General features: G+C 43.6%; 1 protein-coding gene across 4 annotated transcripts in view; it reads left to right on the top strand.

Moving 5' to 3' along the window:
- Nucleotides 1-21,497, top strand: part of Glis3 (GLIS family zinc finger 3) — a 420,852-nt gene that overhangs the window by 126,714 nt on the left and 272,641 nt on the right. For 3 of the 4 annotated variants that reach the window (XR_012910680.1, XM_075973782.1, XM_075973783.1), the window contains exons 3-4: nt 11,180-11,387; nt 19,947-21,060. Coding sequence is in view for 3 of the 4 variants with exons in the window: in XM_075973782.1 (XP_075829897.1) it covers nt 11,180-11,387; nt 19,947-21,060 (1,322 nt within the window). In the remaining variant the exon portion in view is untranslated. The remainder of the gene's footprint in view (nt 1-11,179; nt 11,388-19,946; nt 21,061-21,497) is intronic. The other variant, XM_075973784.1, reaches the window with a different exon arrangement.

The raw sequence follows: 21,497 nt of genomic DNA, 5'->3' as shown, positions 1-21,497 counted from the left end.
GCACCAAGGCACCTTCATTCAAGAGTGGCTGTTGTTCACATTTCTTTCTTAAACTCCATCCAGTTGACAGAAGATTTTGCAGAAAAGCTTGTCCTGATGGCCTGAGATTCCATGACCATCATAGTGCCAAAGTCCACAGTAGGTCAGCGTGACTAGTTTGGGGCCTTAGGAGACTAAGGCAGTTTTCTTTTCGAAAGTACATTTCCTCTCGTCTTTTCTTGTGTTTGTGGAAATCTTTTTTAAGTACTTCTACCTTCATACATTTCCACAGTTGAATCCAGCAGACAGGCTTTGGTGTCAGCGCATTGTTAGACAGGAACTGCCTGACTCGTCGATGAACCGAAATTCCATTGAAGTATCTAATATAGCCGAGTAAGGCCGCGGTAAACTGATAACAGACCCACAAGCGATAAGTCACTAAATTGTGCCTGTGTTCACCTTTCTGTCTTTGGAGAGTGACAATTTGCTTATTTAACAAACACATCTATTCTCTTCCCATGGGATTGTTGGAGATTTTGTCAAGGGGAAAGCAGTAAAATGTGCTTATATTTCCTCTTTGGTTTTCGGGGCTAATTGTGGGTGAACTTTATTTAATACTCTTGCTATCCTAAGAGTCTCTGCGGAGCGGAGAGGCTTTCAGTTAACTTGGCAAATCATCACAAGGGAGAGCAGGAGGGTCAGCAGAAGTCCTCTTTACTAATTAGTTGATAATTAATGTATAATGGCCAAGTGATGGGATTTGAGGATGTAAACCTCGGGAACAATGTTGACGCTATCTTCCCTCTTTCGAGGGGACTGGGAGCTATGTATTCTTTATACCTTCTCAACAGAAGTATTCAGCCATGTGGGAAGCAAGATGAGGGCTGATGCCCAGGAAGTGGGGTTATTAGAAGTACAGACAAGCATGGGGCAGTTTTCAATTTCTTAGGTATAGCTGTGACTCCACTTAATACAGGCATAAAACAGAATGAGCAGGGGGCTGGTGATTCTATACTTTGTGAGCCACATTCCTGTAATGCTGACTAAAGCTGGAAGCATGTTGCTGTAAAAATTATAGCCTTGTGGAATAAACACAGGAGAATCAGACTGAAGGCAAGTTAGTGGGGGATTGTATGGTTCAAAGGATTCTCCTTGGGTTAGGGTTTGACCTGTTTATATTGGAACACATTGGGAAGAAGTCACAGGATAGACTTTATATGATGTCCCACATCTTAAACATGATCTTCTAAGTCTTTATAATGTAATTATAAGAATCCCTGGATTTACTCTTAACCAGCTTCTGTAATCATTGCTTTCTGAGTTTTCATTGCCCGCATTGAGCCCTCGCCACTGTCTCCTTTCTATTTCACCCATTGTTGCTTGTCTTCCTCATGTCTTGGAAAAAGAGTTTACTCTTGGGAGAGCTCCTAGTGGTATGTACCATCCGTTCTAGCTTGGAGCCTCCCATGACAGTCAGCCAGTTATGCCAATAGCACAAAGCCCCCAGTGACAGTTATGCTAACATTATCCAGTTAGTGGGCCCAGAGCAGGGTCTAGGAATTCACAGTTTTAAGGAAATAACCTTTGCAATGCTAACATACCATCCAGTATGGAGTCACTGGATGTTCAGCTTTAATGTCAGATTGTGTCAGCTTTCTGTTCCCGTAGCAAAAAACTTAAGGTTATTAACTTATGAAGAGAATAGGTTATTTTGACTTGGGACTTGAAAACATTAAGTACACAGTGGTTCCATTGCTCGTGGGCCTGTGGTACAGGACCAGTGACCATGTTAACACTGGAGCAAACCCATTTGGAAATGTAAAAGAAGAAGGAGTAGACCAAGGCCCACAATCCCCCTCAAGGGCATATTCTCAATGATCCAAAGTCTCCTTTTGTGCTTTCCTCTTATGGTTTCTATGAACCTCCAATAGTTCCAGTCTATTGCTGAACATTTCTAGGTTACAACAATGGTCCCGGTCTTTTGGAGTAACTAAGCTGATGCCCTGAGCTCCAGCTCCTCCCTTCTTTGTGCTAGTTTCGCCTACCGCAGGAACCCTGTTCCCCCTTTTTTTATTTCCATGATTTCAGCCTGTTAGTTCTTCTCCATGTCTCTTTTCTTCCTTTATTGTTTGAGCCTGTTAATTTCAGTAGAATGAGAATGTTATTCTTGAGTGATTCCCCAAAGAAGAAGAGCCTCTAAAAATTCAGTCTTCCCGACAAATATATTTTGCATTCCATTTTTCCCTCCAAGGGATAACTATGTGCACTGGAAGAGTTATAAGAAGCTTTGTAATAAAGGAAATATGTAACTTTTGTTTTATTAAGATGTTTTGATACTGTTTGGCCATGGGCATCTCCAGAAGCTTTTTCTTTTACTACTTAAGTGACACACCTTTGGAAATTCCAAAGCTCTTTGAGAAATGTCTCTGGGTTAATCGTCTTCAGTGAATTATCTGTAACGTAGCAACTGCTCTCTTTCTTCTTCAAACTCCTGTCTATAATTTAGCGTCATATTCAGTCCGGCACAGTGCATTAACCTCATCTGATGGCCCCTCGGTGAGTCTCTCTGGTGTCAGTCGGTTGTCAGCTCCGTGATGACAGCTCGCAGTGTTTCTTATCTCCCGTAGGCTGTGCGCATTTCTGAGCACCTGCTAATGCTATCATTCCTAGTCTTTGGCATCTCTAGCATCCATCCAGCCTTTCTTCTGTATCTTCGAGTGGCACACTGGACACTCAGACATGGTCACTTCATGGTTAATGTTGTGTTTTAGCAGGGAGACATTGCAGATTTGTTCCAAGATTCCACAATAAGCCTTGCGTGTTTGCTGTGCAGTAGTTGCTTGTTTGCAGTTTCTAGAAGGGGCTGTGAGTGAGGTTCTCAGAGGGCCTGATGACCTGGACCCAGTGCGCAGGCTGGCTTGGTTTGGCATGGGGCCCTGGGAGGATCCTGCTCATCTCTCTAAATTGAAAAGCGTGTACTTTTAAAAGTTCTCTCAGACATCCCCAGTTGAGGAAAGAGAAAGGAGCCCGCATGCTATGGTGCCTTGCCCCGAACTATTAATATATTACAGGTGAATACCCATATTTATTTATAAGACAGGAATTTGTGGTATAAAGGTAGATGGTTTCAGCATTTGCTTTGAGACTTTATTAAAATAGCTATATTTTCATGGTATCTTTTAAGAACAGATGGGGGCAATGTATGATAAATCATATTGCTTTAGAATTAGAGCTTACATATTCATGTCAGTAGAGCTTAGATGTGTGGAAGCGTACACATTTGGCTGTTTGAATTGAGCCTCTTAGAAGCATACTGCTGCAACTGGACAGGCATGAAAATACCTTGTTTTTTTTTAATGTACATCTTTGACTTTAACGCATATTGTTTTAAATTTGAAATGTAAGTAAATGTGATCCCAACAAGAAGTCGCTAGTACAGTCTAGGCGATGCTTTGATATATGCTAACTTAATAAACCTGAAGCCTAAAACTACATATGCTATGGTCCTAAACATAGTTTGGAACCTGTGGGGGTTGTCACAGTGTATTGAATATTTCCTTACTATCAGAACATCTTATTGTATTGATGGATATGATAGGTTGTGAGGGCAGAGTGTTGAGTGATATCCCAGTGCTCTTTCTGTCTGGGCCACAGAACCAGATGGCCTTGCCCACTCTGTCTGGGGCAACCTTATCGCTACATATGTAATATCACTATCTATGTACCTGGTGAGGCTTGCCTTGCCCCTCTGCCCCTCTGCCTAAGTTTATCCATAGAAGAAAGCCTGAAGAGTTTCTTGTGGCATGCTTTCCCACTTAGTCTTGCTTCTACATTAGAGAAAGAGTGGGCAGTTTCTTTCTTAGAGAACGAGGTGTTAGCAAGATGTGTTAGTACTTTTTGGGGTTCATAAATAATCATTTCTGCCTTCATGGCTCAGTTTGCATTGCTTAAAATTTGTTCTGTACCGCAGTGATGGTAATCACAGCCCAGACTCATGACCGAGCAGACAGTGTGTGTGTTGCTTCTCAGTTATCCTCTGAGCCGCTTTGTAGAGAGTCTGAGATGTGACAGCAACCTGCTTAGTGGCCAAGGTTCCACCCACAGGCTGGCTGTGGAGGGCAGCCACCTTCTCCCATGCAGACTCACACGTGTTCCATAGCAGTTGAGATGTGTGTGCTTTTGAAAATGGCAGGAGTGTTCACTTAGAGACTGGAAAGGTGGTTGCATGTTTAAGAGCACTGGCTGCTCTTCCGGAGGACCCGGATTCTCATTCCCGGCACCTGCATGGTGGCTAACAACCACCCGTGACTCCAGTTCCAGGGGCTTTGAACCCTCTTCTGGTTCTGTGGGCACTGCAGGCGTGTGTTGTGCACACATACATGTAGACAAAACACCTTTCGTTCGTTCTTTCTTTCTTTCTTTCTTTCTTTCTTTCTTTCTTTCTTTCTTTCTTTCTTTCTTTAACAAAACCTTAAAAAAACTTTTTAAGAATAGTTCTTTTCTTTTTTATTCTGGGGTTCAATCCAGAGAGAACTCCGTTAAGGAAGCCATGCAGGGCAGGGGTGTTTAAGTGCTTAGAACTAGAAACAGTGATAAAATTTCGAGCTTCAAAGTTGCAAAAATTTTACTTCAGAATGACCTAGATTAGTTACAGCTATGTCTCATTCTTGTGATCACCAGGAGCAAAGGAAGGACTAGACTTATAAAAACTTTGTTTGCACATTGAAGAGTTATTGAGAAGTTTAATAAAACACTATTTCTGGGAGCAGGGACGTGACTCAGCAGCCGACTGTTCTTGCTGTCATTTCTGACAGACAAGCTGGGTTGGAGTCCCAAGATGGAGGAGAGAACTGTCTCTCACAGGTTGTTTTCTTGTTCTATATGAGCACCATGGCACGCACACCTACAAATATGCATATGACTGCACATACATGCAGGCAGTGAATACATAAAGAAATGCTGAAGCTGATACTTCCGTTTTTCCATGCAGACTTTTGATTTTTTTTAAAATCGGATATGGGGAATTTTTGATGCCTTTATTTTCTATTTCTGTACTATTACCTTGTTGTAAATTGTACTGAAGGCATTTCTCTTGAGACAACACCTTAGTCTAAGACAGCCAGATCCTGTCTGAAGCAGTGAGCTGAAAGGGGATGAGAGAGGTGAGCCAAGACTGGCGTGAAGCTGGAGCCCACCCCAGGAAGGATTGGGCTGCTGTGTGTGTGCGTGTTTGTGTGTGTCCCTGTCTGTGTCCCTGTCCGTGTGTGTTTGTGTGTCTGGCTTTGTGTGTGACTGTGTGTTACATGCATTGTAAGATATCAGCATTAGTTCCTGTGTATTTAAGGGGAAAGAAATTCTAGAAACAATACATAATGGTACTGGAGACCCGTCCTTCCATCCTTCCTTCCTTCCTTCCTTCCTTCCTTCCTTCCTTCCTTCCTTCCTTCCTTCCTTCCTTCCTCTTACCTTTTATTGAAAAACATTTTCATATACTATTCTAATCACACTTTTTTTCTGCCCTCATTTTCTTCCCATTTCCTCACCCACACACCTTCATGCCGTTTCTCTCTTCAAAAAATCACAAAAACTAACAAGAAACACACACAACCCCCACAACAAATGGAAACCAAAATATACAAGCAAAACTCCAATAAGGTGAAAGAAAAAAGAAAGAAAGCCCAAACAAAGCAAAATGAGACAAAAAGTCTACAAAAAATTAATAACGATCTATTTTGCTTTGGCCAACTACTCCCGGGCAAGGGGCCTGTCCTGGAGTGTGGTAATTTATTCCTGAGACTCCACTGGAGAAAATGAAGTTTTCCTTTGCTGCTGGGGCCTCAGTTGCAGATATCTTGGCTAGGGGTGGGAGCCTGAGAGGAATGGGGGCTTCTCAATAACATTGAGCTAATTTGTGTATCCGCGTGTAGTGTGTGTTCATGATACAGAGGTCAGAGGACAACTTGGGGTGTTGTTTCCTCAAATACCAAACACAATCAACCTTTTTTTTTAAAGGGTCTCTGACTGTCGTGGAGCTTTCTAAGTGTGTTGCCATGGCGTATTATTAAACCCTGGGGACCTGCTTGCTTTCACTTCCCCAGTTCTGGAATTAGAATGAGGCCTGGCATCTTTTACATGGATCTAGTGTTTGAACTCATGTCCTGGTGTTTGCAAGGCAAGCACTTTACCCACTGAGCTGTCTTCCAGCTCCAAATTCAGCTAACCTTTTCAAGGTATTTAGTAAGCACCTCGTACTAAATGTGTCATACGTACCAGCTCTTTCAGCCCTCTTAACAGCTGTACAGTTCTGGAAGCATCAAAATCATTTTAGAATCAGGGAACTGAGACACGGAGCTTAAGCAGTGCGGGAGGATTATAAAGCTAGGGGTGGTGGGGCTATGATACAGAAGTATGCTCTTGACTCTTGTGATATTAGCCTCCCTTCTTCTTTCTTGAACCTTTCATCTTTTCTATCAACCTTCAGTGCTCTGTATCCAGTGATTTGCTAATCTATTCTTGGAGATCACTGGAGTGTGGATTAAAACTTCTTTATACTGTATGATTCTGGATTAAAAAGGAATTGATCTACATGTATCATTACATATATTATTGGAAATAATGTGAGCATAGTGTTTTCTTTACTAGTATTATAGCCTTGCTGAATGCTTTGGATTTTAAAATTATATTGTCCTTATACATTTAGGAATTAAAATATGAAATCTATGATTCATTCTTAATGGCCCCAGAGTTGAAAGGAGCAAATTCTTGAGATCATATGCTGGATGAAGAAATGGCCTTAGGTGAAGTTGGAGATTATTTTCCTATTTCTGCAATCTTTTTTAGGTCTGAAAATGTTTCATAGAGAACCCAGATTATGAAATGTGGTGGTATGTATATTAATATTAACCAGTTGTCGTTAAAGCCATCCCATGTGTTAAGTGATCTGACGGTTCCTAGTGTCAGAAGAGGATACTAGGGCAGAGAGATCTCAAGGACTCTGCCCATTGCCACATAGCTAGTGAGGACAGGGGCAGGACTTGACTCTATCGGATAGTAATATTTTTGCCTAGAAAATGTCCAGTGTGTGAGTTGCATTGAACTGTTTAGAAGCTGATCATCTGTGACCTGATAAAAGCCTATTTCACACGATCCACTGAGAGGCAGGAATTTCCCATCAGTGGGGGCTTGGTCCTTCCTTGTACCACTGTCTCCATGCGCTGCCTGGCCCAGGGTTAGCATTCTGTAAGTGCCAGTTGATTAGTGATTAGCAAAGCTTTGATTATTTCAGCGCTGCTCTCTCGTCTGCGTTACACTTTTGTTACCCTCTGTATCAGTGTGAATTTTCAGAGAACCAGCGAGAAGACTTTCACAGTTAGGAAAGAATCAACCTATTTATGATAGGTACAAGCCAATCAACCTTGCTCCTGAAGGAAGACCCTTTCTGCTAATGACAGTCATGAAAATCACGGCCCTTCTAAAATGACCGCTCAGTTTAGAACCTCAGAGACGCGAAGTGTGAGGGGCTTCCCAGAAGCACAGTGTGATCTCGGCGAGAACCTGTGCGGAGCTCAGAACACCGTCCTCTCCGATCTTTATTTGAGCAGTAAACACATCTTTAAACACACACCATGCCGTCTCTAAAAATAAGCGGTATTTCGAAAAGAAAAACTAGTGCCCAAGTAGTTGGCACATCTGGTAGTCAGAAAAGCTGTATGGTTTGTTTTTATGGAACAACAAGCCAGGGAACATTCAAACTTGGCCAGTTGCAAATTTCTATCTGTGATGACACCTGGTTGAAAAAAAAATTGGCTCTGGGCTCAAAACAGAAAGAACATTGGAAATGGGCAGAGAATTAAACAGCATCGTTTACTATCTTGTGTTGTGCAAGGAAATATGAAGAACTTTTCTTCTTTAACAGAGTGGAACAGAAAAGCAAGGGCAGACATGGAACAACCATCAGTGACGAGAGCTGCTGACACCTATAGTATCTACTATGGTGCCGAGGCTTTGTGTGTGCTGCTAATACTGGATGCAAAGCCCCTTAGGAGGCAGCATCAGTTTCTTTTCCTCTTTGGTAGATGGTGAGATACAAACACGGACTGCCAATTTTCAGAAATTTGCCCCCATCATGCAAAGAGCTTGATCCCAGGCAGTCAGGCTGCCCGCAGAGCCCACACTCCGACTCCCAGTAGTTCGGAGCTCATGCTTCTGTCTGGGATTCTGAAAAAGAATTAGACTTTTAATGCTTTGTTAATAGTGTCTTTTGGTACAACTCTTGTTTATTTTCCATTGTGAGCTCGATGGTGCCATTTTCTAGAACATTCTCATTACTGCATAAAATGCTGCATGTTTCTGAGAAAGTCACTGGTGACCCAAGCTGTCACTTTTCTGTGGTTAGAGGATGTTGACGTTGATCCGTGTGTTTGGAGTAGGGGCAGGATAGTGGGATACTGAGCAGAGAGGGACCGAGGTGTCTCATGATGTGAGTCTGGGCTGCAGGGTTCAGTGTCTGGACCAGGAGAACAGACGTACAGTTCTACGCTCACCAGCCTCCTCTTCCATTCAGCTTGGTCAGCTACACATCAGAGGATCAACTTAGTTTGGGTTTCTTAAAATGGTCTCATGTTTCATTAAAAAAAAAGTCAGGAGGGCTTCCATGGAAACAGCTGGATAATATTTAATATTCATTGCAGTCATTCTTAATTTTTATGCATTCATTTAAGGCTTTCTATTAGACTGGGTTCTAGGGAAGAAAATGCACATTAAACAAGGACTTCATTTTTTTTTCAAAAAGAATTGAAGAGCAGAAATGAGAGATTGGTAGGAATGTCATAGGCTCGCTTCCTGAAGATGAAAGGACAGAGCTGTCAGATCTGTCCAGAGGACACTGGGGGTGGCAGGTGGACCCAAGGTCCTTTGGGTTGAAACCTTGAAGATGCAGAGGGGCTCACTAGGTACAAAGTTAACAAAGACAGTTGCGAGAGAGGGTTAGAGTAAAAGATGGCCGTCCTCATGTTTGGCAGTTGAGAATTCTAAGGTATACATGTCTTCATCCCATCTCTGAAGTAGTGATGCCATGTACGGATTCGATTGGTTCTTCATGATTTTTACTACATATATAGATGTATATGCACGCAGCATTTTAGATTTGACAAGTAGGTATCAATACGGTTTGTTACCAAGCTTTCTTTCTCTTGTGTGGGCTGATAGAGGGACTCATGCATTTGTTTTAGAGGTAGATAGATGTGAATGGTTTCATTAAGGATGAATCAGATACAGAGTGACAATTCATTATATGAGCGTGTATGGCATCCTGGTTGACTGAGTGCTTGATAGCTGATGTCGCTTTTAATAGAAACGTCTAGTAGCAGTGGCAGCTGAGGCAGTAACGCAGGTTATTAGGCTGGGTTAGGCTCCGCACCGTTGCATCCTCTTTCCCACAGTTCAAAGAGAGCCCATGCAAACACACGCAATCAAGAATTTTCAGAGAAATTCAGTTTATGAGCATGATATTAAAAACACACCCGCCACTCTTGATGTTAAGGCGGAAAACCCTGATGGTCCAAAGCCATGAGTCATAAAAATGGAATACCGCCAACTGGGCTCGGACGACGTAAGATCGGAAACCTGCTCAGGTGGAAGAGAGAGGTGAATTTGGACATCTGAACAAAGATCTGAGATCTTCTTTAGGAGCCAGTGATCTTGGAAAATGTTCAAGAGCATGCCCAGAGCCCAAACTCAAGTGTGTGGGTGCCGTGGAAATACACGGAGGAGTTGAGCTTCGTACTTATTAATTCCCTGTGTGGCTATGTAGGCAGGCCGTGAGCACATGGGTTTTAGCTCCACAGCACTGGCGTGGAGAGGAGCTGCTGCCGCCTAACGTAGCTGGGACTCCAGCAGGAGAGTTGAGTTGTAGCTTCATTTATGGGGATATGGCAACAACTTTCAGGGCTGTTTTGTCTCAAGGGGCTCTTAGAAGAAAATGGAACCAAAATCCATGCCAAGTAAAAGAACTCTTGGCAGTTTGGTTTATTTTGGGAGGAAAACAGAGTATGAAATTTTGCTTTCTAGAGCTAAAGAAAATTACAGTGATAAATTCTACATACTTTGGTCCCGGGTAGAGTGATGGCAAAGCCAGAGAATCTCGCGAGAACGGTATCCTCATTTGTTAGAGCTGGGAGTAGAGGATAAGCCGCTGAGACTCAGGTGGTCGGCGGGTTTTGAAAAAGTGCATCCCCTGAAGGGAACGTCTAGAATGACTAAGCTTTTACTGTTGCTTGAAATAGATGAGTCATGGCGATGTTAGCCGTTCCCTCTCCACTTTCACTTCTCTTTAACGACAGAGATTCTTGTGGGTTTATTTGCCTCTTTTTCTTTCTCTTTTGGGTGTGTACCACAGTTTTTTTTTTTTGAAAAGAAAAATTGGAATATTATAAGTAATGAAAACAAAAAATGTTGTTAAATTCTGTTACCTTTCCAAGTGAATGTTTTATGGATTTCCCATCTTGAATTATTAAAAAAAATGTTTTCTGTCCAACGGCAGTGTACTGGGGATGAAGAGGGGAAACTCAAGGTTAAAGGGATATAGTTTGACTATAATTCTCTTAAAGAGGCTATCGGGAAATACAGATTCACAATCAAATCAGTTCAATGTTTTTGGTCCTCTCCCCCCCCCCCCCCCAGCAGTATTGGCTTTATTTACTTTGTGATTCGAAATATTAGCTGCTCTAGGAAGGAGTTGATTTGATAAAGATAATTCTGTCTACTGATCACCATTGCACTTCAGTTAAGGATGTTATAAATTATGACTTTCAGCTTAATTTTCAACAGCTGATTCTCACTTCTGCACAGTGAAATTTAGCCGTATTTAGTGGTTTGAGTGGTGATTACGAAAAGCTTTTTGCTATAGCATTACAGATTTTGCATTGGCATCACATGCTTTTTGGTCTGATGAGTATTAAAAAAGATACTCTTGTAACCCCAGCACTTGGGAGGTGGAGGCAGGGAGAACAGGGGCTTAAGGCTGTCTTTGGCTCCATAGTAAGTAGGAGGGCAGCCTAGACTACATGAGACCCTGTGTCAAAAAACTTCACTTTAAAAAGGACTGTCTCTAAAGATGAGCCCCGCTATAAATGTGCACATGTGTATGTACTGATTTCTGATGTAAGGGACATGAAAGCTAACCTGATTCATTTGTTTTTAGGGGCTCTTGGCTTTGGGCCTCAGTGCAAGTCCATTGGAAAAGGCAGCTGCAACAATCTAGTGGTCACCAGCAGTCCCATGATGGTTCAGCGACTGGGACCCATTTCACCTCCAGCAAGCCAGGTCTCCACAGCATGCAAGCAGATCAGTCCTAGCTTACCGAGGGCACTGAATGCAGCCAACCTGAATAGACCTCCTTCAGATTCCAGGTCTCAACTTACGTTTTTTTCCCCCGCTTTCCTTCCGGTATAATCATACCCCACGAGTGTTGTCCCCTCTCTCCCTGAGCACGAATGTACTCACACACTCAGGCACTCACTCACTGGTGCTGAAGCAGCTCTTTCAGTTTTAGCCTCGTAGGAGAATGTGTTTCAAAAGTGAACATGTGACATTCCTAATCAGGATGAATGATGTAATAGCTGTTGTCTGGTCATGGGAGATTTGGGAGTCTCAGGACCCGAAGCCTAGTTAGTAAACTTGTCACTGCCATACAGAGCAAGGCACATCTTGGCCGAATGAGATGCTCTGCACATCTGCCAGGCTTTCAGGAGTGCATCGCAGTGTCTCAGGGCTGGCTTACAGCTGTCAGTTTGTTCGCTCACCTGTGCGCTCATCCACTCAAACATGTACTAAGTACCTAGTGTGTGCATAGTGCAGCAGTTTAGGGACATAGCAGAGAGAACAAAGGTAGAAATTACAAATGAATGTGTTTGGGAAGACATAGCTTCACAGTGATGCAAGCCTTTAGTTAAATGTTTGATTAGGCGGCAGCATCAGTGAAGTACAACACCTTGTGTGTCTGTCTTTCTTCCTTCCTTTCTTTCTTTCTTTCTTTCTTTCTTTCTTTCTTTCTGCCAAAAAGAACAAAACTTTTATTCAAAAAACGGTGAACATTAGGGTTAAAATTCTCTGCACCCAACCAGGAAACTGGAGACTGTCCCCCTCAGAAGCTCGGAGGCTCCCACTGCAGACTTCAGGAACAGGGGAGAGGGGGCGCTGAAGGGTGCTCACAGGGGCACCTTGTGTCTTTCTTACTCAGGAGAGTTCAAGTGAAAGAAACCACTCCCCTCTAGGCAGAATTTTATCTTCCTTAGGGTCCGTGTGTGTGCGGTGGGGGTGGCGAATGAAGGTGAACTGTGGTATAATGTTTAAGATCTATTTCTTTGGAAGATTATTATGTCATCATTTAGAAGTTACTTTCCTGGGAAAAGCACAGTGCAGAATTTTTGCCCATATCAGTTCTGAGATGATGGTGGATCTTGCAGAGGAGCCGCTCCCTGCATCCTTCTGTGCCTGCTATAACCTGCTGAGGTGCCTTGTAGTTGAGACTCTATTTCTCCTTTTCCCTTCCTTCTGCTCTTCTGTCCTGGCCTCCTTCCAGCCTCCAGTTGAGACTCTGAAATCCTGACTCCCAGATCGCTTATTTATGCCTCCCCCCTTTTGAAAGGTGAAAGCTTGTTTTCCACTCGAGACTTTAGTGATGGGAGGCTGTCATTTTCCCATTGATGATTGTGCCTCAAGGGACTCCTCAGCCTTGCTGAGCGCTGCATGTAAAATTAACTCTGCTCATTGGTGGGTGTCATTGGGAACCTTCAGCTTCCTGTCTGTGGCACATCCATCCCATGCCTGCAAGGCAGTCGTAATTAATGGAGAGGCTGACGGTAGGCAGAGCTCAGGCCACTGAAGCCAGGAGCCTTACACAGTCTCTTTCATGGTGCGGCCAGAGGGGTCGTTATCTCGGTGTTTCCTGGCATAGCTGATTCCTTAGCATAATATTATATCCTTAAGAGACAACATCTTGACGATGCACTGACAAGTGTTTTGACTATGTATTCTGTGAGATCTTCTCAAGGAATGTGTTTGTGTGTGTGTGTGATTTTTTTTTTCCTCCCTGGATGGGGGAAAAAAAAACACCAATGAGTTGAGAAATGCCTAGGTGAGGTAGGGGAGAATCCATGTATAGCAGCTTGGAAAAGTTGTTTATTTTTTGTGGTCGTTACATGGGTTTGTGTGTTACATCAGGTGAATAAGTGCTTGAGAGGCAACAGTGCAACCTGAAAGCATTTTACAGCCTAGCACTAAAGCTAGAGAGTAAACCAGCCAAGCATTTCATGCATCGGGGTCTTCTATAGGTAGATGGGGGCCAAAGAGGCCACAAACCGTTCGGTCTGAGAGATGCCTGCCCTTTGAGCAGCTGCAAAGTTGATTGTTTTCCCTGCAGTTCTATAATTGCTGTGCACTGTAGAGAACGGGAAGCTGTAGAAAAACCAATGTAGTGAGCCCAAGCACCAAGCAGTACACACCTTCCCAAGCTGCTGTCCATGGCTTCTGTCCGACTGCACCTAGTCATTTCTCAACTCCTGTTTTTTTTTTTCCTATCCTGAAAAAAAAATTCTCAGAGATCTTCCAGAATTCGAATTCGGCAGTAAATGTGCTCACCCTGAGATTACCGTGAGTGGAAAGTTGATAAACACTCTTCAGATAGATCCCCTTGAACACATGCCCTACAGCCCTGGGTTTCCTGGCCATCAAGTTGACCATATAATAAACACGGTTTCATAACTTTTCCCAATATATATATATATATATATATATATATATATATATATATATAGCTTAAGTCTTTTTTTGTAAGAAATCTCCTTTAGCCTCATATCATGGTTTCCTCCCACCCCAAATATGCCATTTTACAAAGAAATAAATAAAATGAATTCTTACCAGTCCTTTATTATCAGATCTTTAGTTCTTTCTTTTTTGTGATTTTAAAAAATGATAATTATATCATTTCTCTCTTCCCTGTCCTCCCTTCAACCCCTCTCTTTCAGATTCATAGCTCCTTATTCTTTAATCATTATTGTGGAATGAATATATATATATATCCAAATAAATAGTAAATGCAATCTGCTGTTCCCTTCGCTGCTGCTTTTCTGGGTATTCTTTAGGTCTGAGCACTTGTCATTGGGTAACAGTTTAGGGGGTTTCATCCCTGGGAGAGACTCATTCTCCCTCTCTTAGCAGTCTTTAATGCTTCAGTTAGGGTGGTAGCCTTGTGAAATTTCCCCCATCCACCTTGGCATGTCAACTGGTGTTGTCATAGTTCAGGTCTGTTTAAGCAGCCATATTGTTGATTTCACGAGGGTAGCTTACCCGGTCATAGCTAGAAGACACACTACTTCTGGCTATGGCAGTCTTTCATCTCCTCTTCCTTGAAGGTGCAGGGCTTGAGTGAGAGATGTATCAATGGCAGCTGAACACCCTGTAGTAGGTTGTTCTCTGTGTTTAGACGAGTTGTGGTTTTCTCTCATGGTCTCCATCTGCCGGGAGGATGTGAAAGCTGCACATACCTGTAGCTATAAGGATGTGTGTTTAGAAATGATACTGGTCTGGCAAAGGGGCTTTGTTTGGCCCCCTTCTAAGTCTATGGCCTCACTGGACATGTGTTCTTAGCTAGGTGTACAGTATCAGATATGATTTCCCTCCCGTTGAACAGGACTTCAGCCCAATTAGGTAGCTGCTGGTTACCACCAAGTTATAAAGATATCGTACCTTTAGGGATAGCTTGCCATGCTAACCATTGTGGTGCATAGGCATCACCCCAGGGTAGGATTACGGCATGTTTTACTCCCTTCGTAACTTCCATTGCAGTTCTGTCTCTTACTTTAGTATTACCAATAATACTTTATTGGATTAACCTACAATTCTTTTATTTCATGCCTCTAGTGATTAAATTCTCAGGAGGTAAGATTTGTTGGTTTAAACAGCTACTAATGGCAGCTTTGTTGCTCTTAATAGGCATTTTTCAAATTTTCAATTGCACTACAGGGAAGACCAACCCTCATGTGAGCTTGACAGTGGTTTCATATGTTTAGTTTTATTCATACACTTTATTAGTTTGAGGTAATAATTGTGTAATTTTCATCACTGATATTTTTTCATTATTGATAATATTGAACAGTTTTCAGACGTTTGCCAGCTATATTCCTTTATTGTTCTCTTTTCTTTCTCTCTTTTATTTTTTTTCTTTCCTTGATTTGAAAGTAATTTTTTGGGGGGGGGGGGCATTCCTCTAAGAGAACATGCTCTGTCTTTAGCTTGTGCTCTGTTTAATCCCGTGATGGGAATCCTGCCCTGGTGCTGTATATTTGCTGCAATAACTGCCCAGGCATTTCTACTAGTCCACCACAGAGCTCAACAAATTCTCTACTCTGTGGAAGAGTCAGGAGCCAGTGCCAGCTTAGGTGTCATGCCTATCCTGCTGTAAAGGCCATTGCACATCTGTCCATCCCTGAGGGACAAGTAGGGGACCTCAAACAACTGCTTCATACAATTGTCTAATGTCTCAGCCGAGCAGAGCTGATCAGTAAGAGAGATGGGATGCTGCTTGTGTGGGCTTACAGTGTGTCCCCATGCACTGTGACTTTGAGCCCACGATTCATAGTCCTAGCAGGTATCATCCCTGTTGAAGGTGTGGTGGTTTTCAAGACACAGAAAGCCTACTTAATTTGCCCAGGGTCAGTTTGCAAAGGTTAGCGATTGCCTGGTGATACCAGTCTAGATCCAAATAGCATGCATTGTTTTTACATTCTGAACTGGAATTATTGGCAGCAATTGCCTTTTTTGTTTGCAGTATGCACACAAAGCTCAAAGAAGGCCAAGAAAGGGACTGAGAACAGACTCTAGGCTCCCTGTGCATTCTGACGTCTTCTAAACCTGCTGTGTTCATAAGGCGTCCCTATTCTTTTGGAAGATTTACTGGGGTGCATAGGTGGCAATTTCCAGATAGGCTAGGGCTGGTCTTTCCTAGGATCTATGGGTTTATGACACATATATGTCATGTATTATATATTATCCTCATGGATTTAGTTACATGCACACTTGGTATATGTACATGTGTTTTTCTTCATGAGCAGCAGTATGAAAAATTCCATATGACCTGTAAGTTAAAACTTCTTTGAAGCTTTAGAACAAAACAACTCCACTTGGTCAGCATAGCTTCTTCGGCTTCTTGAGAGCATGTTTTTCCTGATGGCTTCTAAGTTTTTCACTTTGCTTTTATTTGGTTTTAGTTTTATCGTCTTGCCTTTCACTTACCGTTCTAAATAAACCAGTCACCAGAAATAATGTCGTTAGGGTCAGATGGACATATGGAAATGGAGATTGCTCTCAGTGTGGTGACTCAGCTTTCTGAGTTCTTTGTCACTTTCTCTTCCACAGGCCTGGCATGTGTAGCAGCAGGGGTTACAGGCTAGAATGCTTGGCAGCCTTCACACTCTTTCAGTGTACTGTTGCAGAGAAACAGGCAATTTGTGTTGCAGTCCTAGCTTGTGTGATTCTAAGCCTGTTCTCACCAAGTCTTCCAATCAAGCAGAGCATCGTGGACCACACTGGGGGGGGGGGTATATTGTGAGAAAATGAGAGCTAGCTAGGTCTCTGCCAATCACTTCCCTTCCTTCGTGCTTTATTAAGGACCTTCCATCCCTCCTCTGCTTTCACAGATTTGTCATTATTTTCTTCTTATAAAAATATTTTAAGAGTCTAGTTAATTTATGTCATACTGTGTATTCAGTAAGCTAATATATAAAATGCTCTGTAAGCTTGTAAGTCATGATTATTGTTTTTGTGTATTAATTCTATTCTTTGAGGTAGCATCTTGCTATGTAGTCAATGTTGGCCTTGAAGTCTTCTTCTGCCTTCAGCCTCCTGAATCCTAGGGTGGGATTCCAGGCTTGCAACACCAAGCCAGGCTCTTCTTTATGTACACTCTTGATCAGCAGGTGTTTGAGTACTTAGTTTGTTTCTAACACTCCAGCAGGTACCAGGGAGGTAAAAATCATCCTTTCAATGGAAAGGTCTTGCCATTTGTGAGCATGATCCTCCGAGATCCTCAGAGATGGTGGTCTAGACAGTAGAGATGCCTTGCAAAGAAGACTCTGTGGGCCCATATTTCGATATGGCACAAAAGCCATTAGCCCGGTCCGAGCTGATCACGTAGCTCTGCAGGAAAGCTGTCTCTGCCCTTAAAAAAGGCCAGGATGCCTGTTCCTAGCTTCTTTTGTTAAGATGTGGATTACCTGAGAAGAGATGTTTGACTGAAGCTGATGATTTAAGAGTTTAGATATTTGGTGCTTCCTTTCTTTTGTAATTTGGAAGGATGTCTTATAGAGATGCTAATTTAGGGCCTACCTGACTGCTAGATGCTGATGTGACTTGAGCCCAGGCACCTGGTTGCCTAGGTGATGGCGTAATTGGTTTTCCCCCTCCCCGCTCAATTTGGTGTGGGTATATAAAATGTTTGGAGAATAACCGGCGAGCTGGCCTTTTCCATGATGATGGTGTAAGCTGTGTCAGTTCTTTTCCTCGCGACTCCATTCCAGCCGGTTTAAGAAATTAGGAAATTTATGTTGGACCCTCACTGGCCACGACAGGACTCTTCCTACAGAGATAGACTTCATGGGTAGGACTTTGAATGAATGATTAGGTCTCCTAAATTGCATCTTTGAGAGGCATAGGAAGCAACTGCCACGTGTTGGAAGTTTTGTTCCTGTTAGGTATTTGAGGTGTCGGGGGGGAGGAAGGGGAACAAACTTGTTCTCTGTTCATGCCTTTGTTTTTAAGTAGTTTGCTTTCTGAAAGATTTTGATAGCTGCCTTGGAAAACTGAGATGCCAAAGAGGCTAAGCAACATGTCTGCATTTGGGGTATCCTGTGCTATATATTAAGCCATGTTCAACATAATTTAAGAGACATGAGTTTTGCCTTGCATTATTGAAGAATGGACATGTTTCTCTATGCAGCCATTAAGCCAGATAATGCAGTTTTATCAGCAGAGTGCATACAATTGCATGAGCCACTCTGGCTGTCATTCATTGTCAAGTGTGCTCGAATGGCTGCCTCCTGAGAGCAGGCACCGTTCACCGTGGAGCTCTGTCAGTGTTCTGATATCCCTGATGTAGCTTGTGTCTGAATGTACTTCCTGACTCTCACGTGGGATAGGGTCAAAAGGCTCTTGACATCCAGTCACCAGGGGCCTTCTCCTGAGCTCTGCAGGTGAAGCCACGTGCTGGAAGTGTGCTTGGGAAATAATTGAGAACTGTCCACGGGGAATTAGAACCCAAACGGTTCAGAGACCATTTGCAGATGGCAGAAGGACTTTAATTCAAATGTAAGGATGTGAACCAACAAGGAGATCTCTGTCAAGGGCAGGTGGACATAGGTTCCTGCTGGGCTTGTCATTGGCAAACAGTGCCGCACCCGTGGGCAACTTCAGGTCAATTGCAGTGTTACCACTGTACACCGTGCTTTTCCGGAGCTGATATGTTTTCTTGTCAGTATTCCCGGGTTGGCAGAAACAGCGTTCCTGGTTTCCAGTTTGTGAAGCGGAGTAGGGAGCAGGTGAAATGATGCTTCCCCCTTCCTCTGTAGCAGGTTGATACTTAACAGCCAGAGACAGGGAGGGTGTTCATGGAGGGAAGTCACACATTTTGCATAAGAATCTTTGGTAATTAGTGTATTTAAATAAAAGAATCTAGAAAGCCAGTTGCAGGCACGTATGGAATAAACCAAGTTTCTCAGCTATCTGCCGTGTCTGCGTTGGGTCCTGGAACTTTTTTTTTTCTCTGTTTACATGTTGATCCTTTTCGGGATGAATATTCTGTCTGAGGAATATAGCTCTTCTTTTCTTTTATTGTTTTTAAAGCAATAATGTCCCTGGAAAGAAAAATGGATTTTCAAGGGTCTAATGTTATCATTATAAACCACTTTGATATGCAAACAATGAATTGTGACATTTTTAGCACTCCTTTTGTGAACGATAAGGACAGGGAAGGGATTGTTATAAAAATGAACGTGAATGACCTGTTCTTGGCCTGATGCTGCTCAGATCCAAGGACAAGAGCTCACGGAAAACCTATCTTAACAAGTGTGGCTAAGACCCACGTAGCCTGGCGCATAATGCCAAATGCAGCTTTTCAGTTTGCTACTTCTTCATGTACAATGCCTTTGTTCTATTAAGGACTATTCTGTGTGTGTGATAAAGAGTGAACTCTGTGCCTCCAGCTTGCTAAGTATGCACTTGCTCACTGAGGTATGCTTTCTGCCCATGTATTCTACATTTTCACAAATTTCCTAGGGTCATTTGAAATGAATGAGTACTTGCCATTGTAAATTGCCCTTTGAAATATCTAATTTGATAATATCAGTGCCGCTAAATTGTAAAATTATTAGTAAGTCTTTAACACAAACATTTAACTTGGAAAGTTTACTTTTTTTTTAAAAAATCATGGCTTATGTGTGACCCTCCCATGTAGATTTTAATTGGAGATTAGTACTGTTCAGAAGTATGTAACCTGAAGGCCTACCATGGCATGGTGCACACAGTAGGTGCTTAACAGATACTCCTTTGGTTTTCCAAGACAAGCAGCTATAACTTTTTCCTAGTCCCCAGTTTTCCCCCTCTATAGAAAAGGGGATACTTTGAAATAAAATGAGGACTATTTATTCTCATTAAATTACTAGAATTATTTATACCAATAGCTCTTTCATTATTTTAGTAAGCATTAGCTTTTATTGTTTGTCTTGGTACTATATTATTTACCTGGAGCCTAAGGCCTTGGATTCTGTGGCAGTCTAAGAACTTGTGTTCAGTGCAGAATGCAGTAAGGGAAAACCTTAAGGGGTTGGCGGTGCAGTGTCCTCTGAGCTCTTAAGCAATCCACGTCTTGCTGAAACGTTTGTTTGTTTCTTTCCCCTTCTCTCTGGCTGCTGCTGCAGGTCCCTCATTCTGCAAGAGTCCCTGGTGTCCACGACTTTGAGTCTGACGGAGACTCAGTCGGCCTTGAGTGTGAAGCAGGAATGGTCTCAGAGCTACAGGGCTTTTCCTTCACTGTCTTCGAACCATGGCTCTCAGAATGGCATGGACCTAGGGGACCTCCTGAGCTTGCCTCCTGGTACACCGGGGTCCAGCAATAGCGTCTCTAACCCTTTGCCACCTTATCTTTTCGGCATGGAAAATAGCCACTCTCCTTACCCTAGTCCTCGGCACTCAGCAACCAGATCCCACTCCACCCGCTCCAAGAAAAGAGCTCTGTCCCTCTCCCCGCTGTCTGATGGCATGGGGATTGACTTCAATACTATCATCCGCACTTCGCCAACTTCCTTGGTTGCCTACATCAACGGATCAAGAGCCTCCCCTGCCAACGTGTCCCCACAGTCGGAGGTCTATGGGCATTTCCTGGGTGTTCGCGGCAGCTGCATTCCCCAGTCTTGTGCAGTGTCCAGTGGGCAGAAAGGTGTGCTGGTGGCCGGCGGAGGGCAGGTGCTGCCAGGCTATGGCGAGGACGGTACCCTGGAGTACGAGCGCATGCAACAGCTGGAGCATGGTGGCCTGCAGTCTGGACCTGTGAACAACGTGGCGCTGCAGCCGGGCCTACCGGGCCAGGATGGGTCAGCCAATATGCTCAAAACCGAGCGCCTGGAGGAGTTCCCAGGCAGTGCCTTGGACCTGCCCTCAGCGCAGCCTCTCCCTCCTCTTCCCCCGCCTCAGGGCCCCCCACCCCCATACCATGCCCACCCACACCTTCATCACCCAGAGCTTCTGCCTCACACACAGCCACTGGCCCTGGCCCAGGCTGGCCTGGATGAGGATGGGGAGATGGAGGACTCAGGGGGCAAGCACTGCTGCCGTTGGATAGACTGCAGCGCCCTATATGACCAGCAGGAGGAACTGGTGAGGCACATCGAGAAGGTCCACATAGACCAGCGCAAGGGGGAAGACTTCACCTGCTTCTGGACTGGCTGCCCGAGGAGGTACAAGCCCTTCAACGCCCGCTATAAGCTGCTGATCCACATGAGAGTCCACTCCGGGGAGAAGCCCAACAAGTGTACGGTGAGTGAACTGGAGTTGCCGACGTGCTGCGCCACCGCTCTGGGCGGCCCTGCTTGATTGCATGCATGTATTTTATCAAACACGGGCATGAAGTCAGGTAACCGCGGCTCCATGTTTGTGGAATTTGTGGTGGTGAAGGTACCCATAAGGTTCCTTGCCTCTTCGGCTAGCTGGAACCAGGGGAAAGTTTCTTTGATAACTGGTGGCTGTTGTTTTCTCCCTCTTCTAGCTCACGCCCCATGCCACTGTGGGAGTGGAGGCCAGGCTTCCTTAATGTAGGCTGGAAAAACGTGGGTGGGACTTAGTGTTCTCTTGGCTTCCTGGATGTTCAAGGCCACGGGACATGCGCTGTGCCACAAGCAAGCTTTTGTGATTTTCCAAAGTATAAATCTTCAGGGTTTTTGTGTGTGTGTTTGTTTTTAATCTCTAAAAATTTG

Source organism: Microtus pennsylvanicus, chromosome 5 (assembly GCF_037038515.1).
Source record: "Microtus pennsylvanicus isolate mMicPen1 chromosome 5, mMicPen1.hap1, whole genome shotgun sequence".
Lineage (NCBI taxonomy): Eukaryota > Metazoa > Chordata > Mammalia > Rodentia > Cricetidae > Microtus > Microtus pennsylvanicus.
Note: the sequence above shows the minus strand (reverse complement) of the source record. Positions and strands in the feature narration are given on the sequence as shown.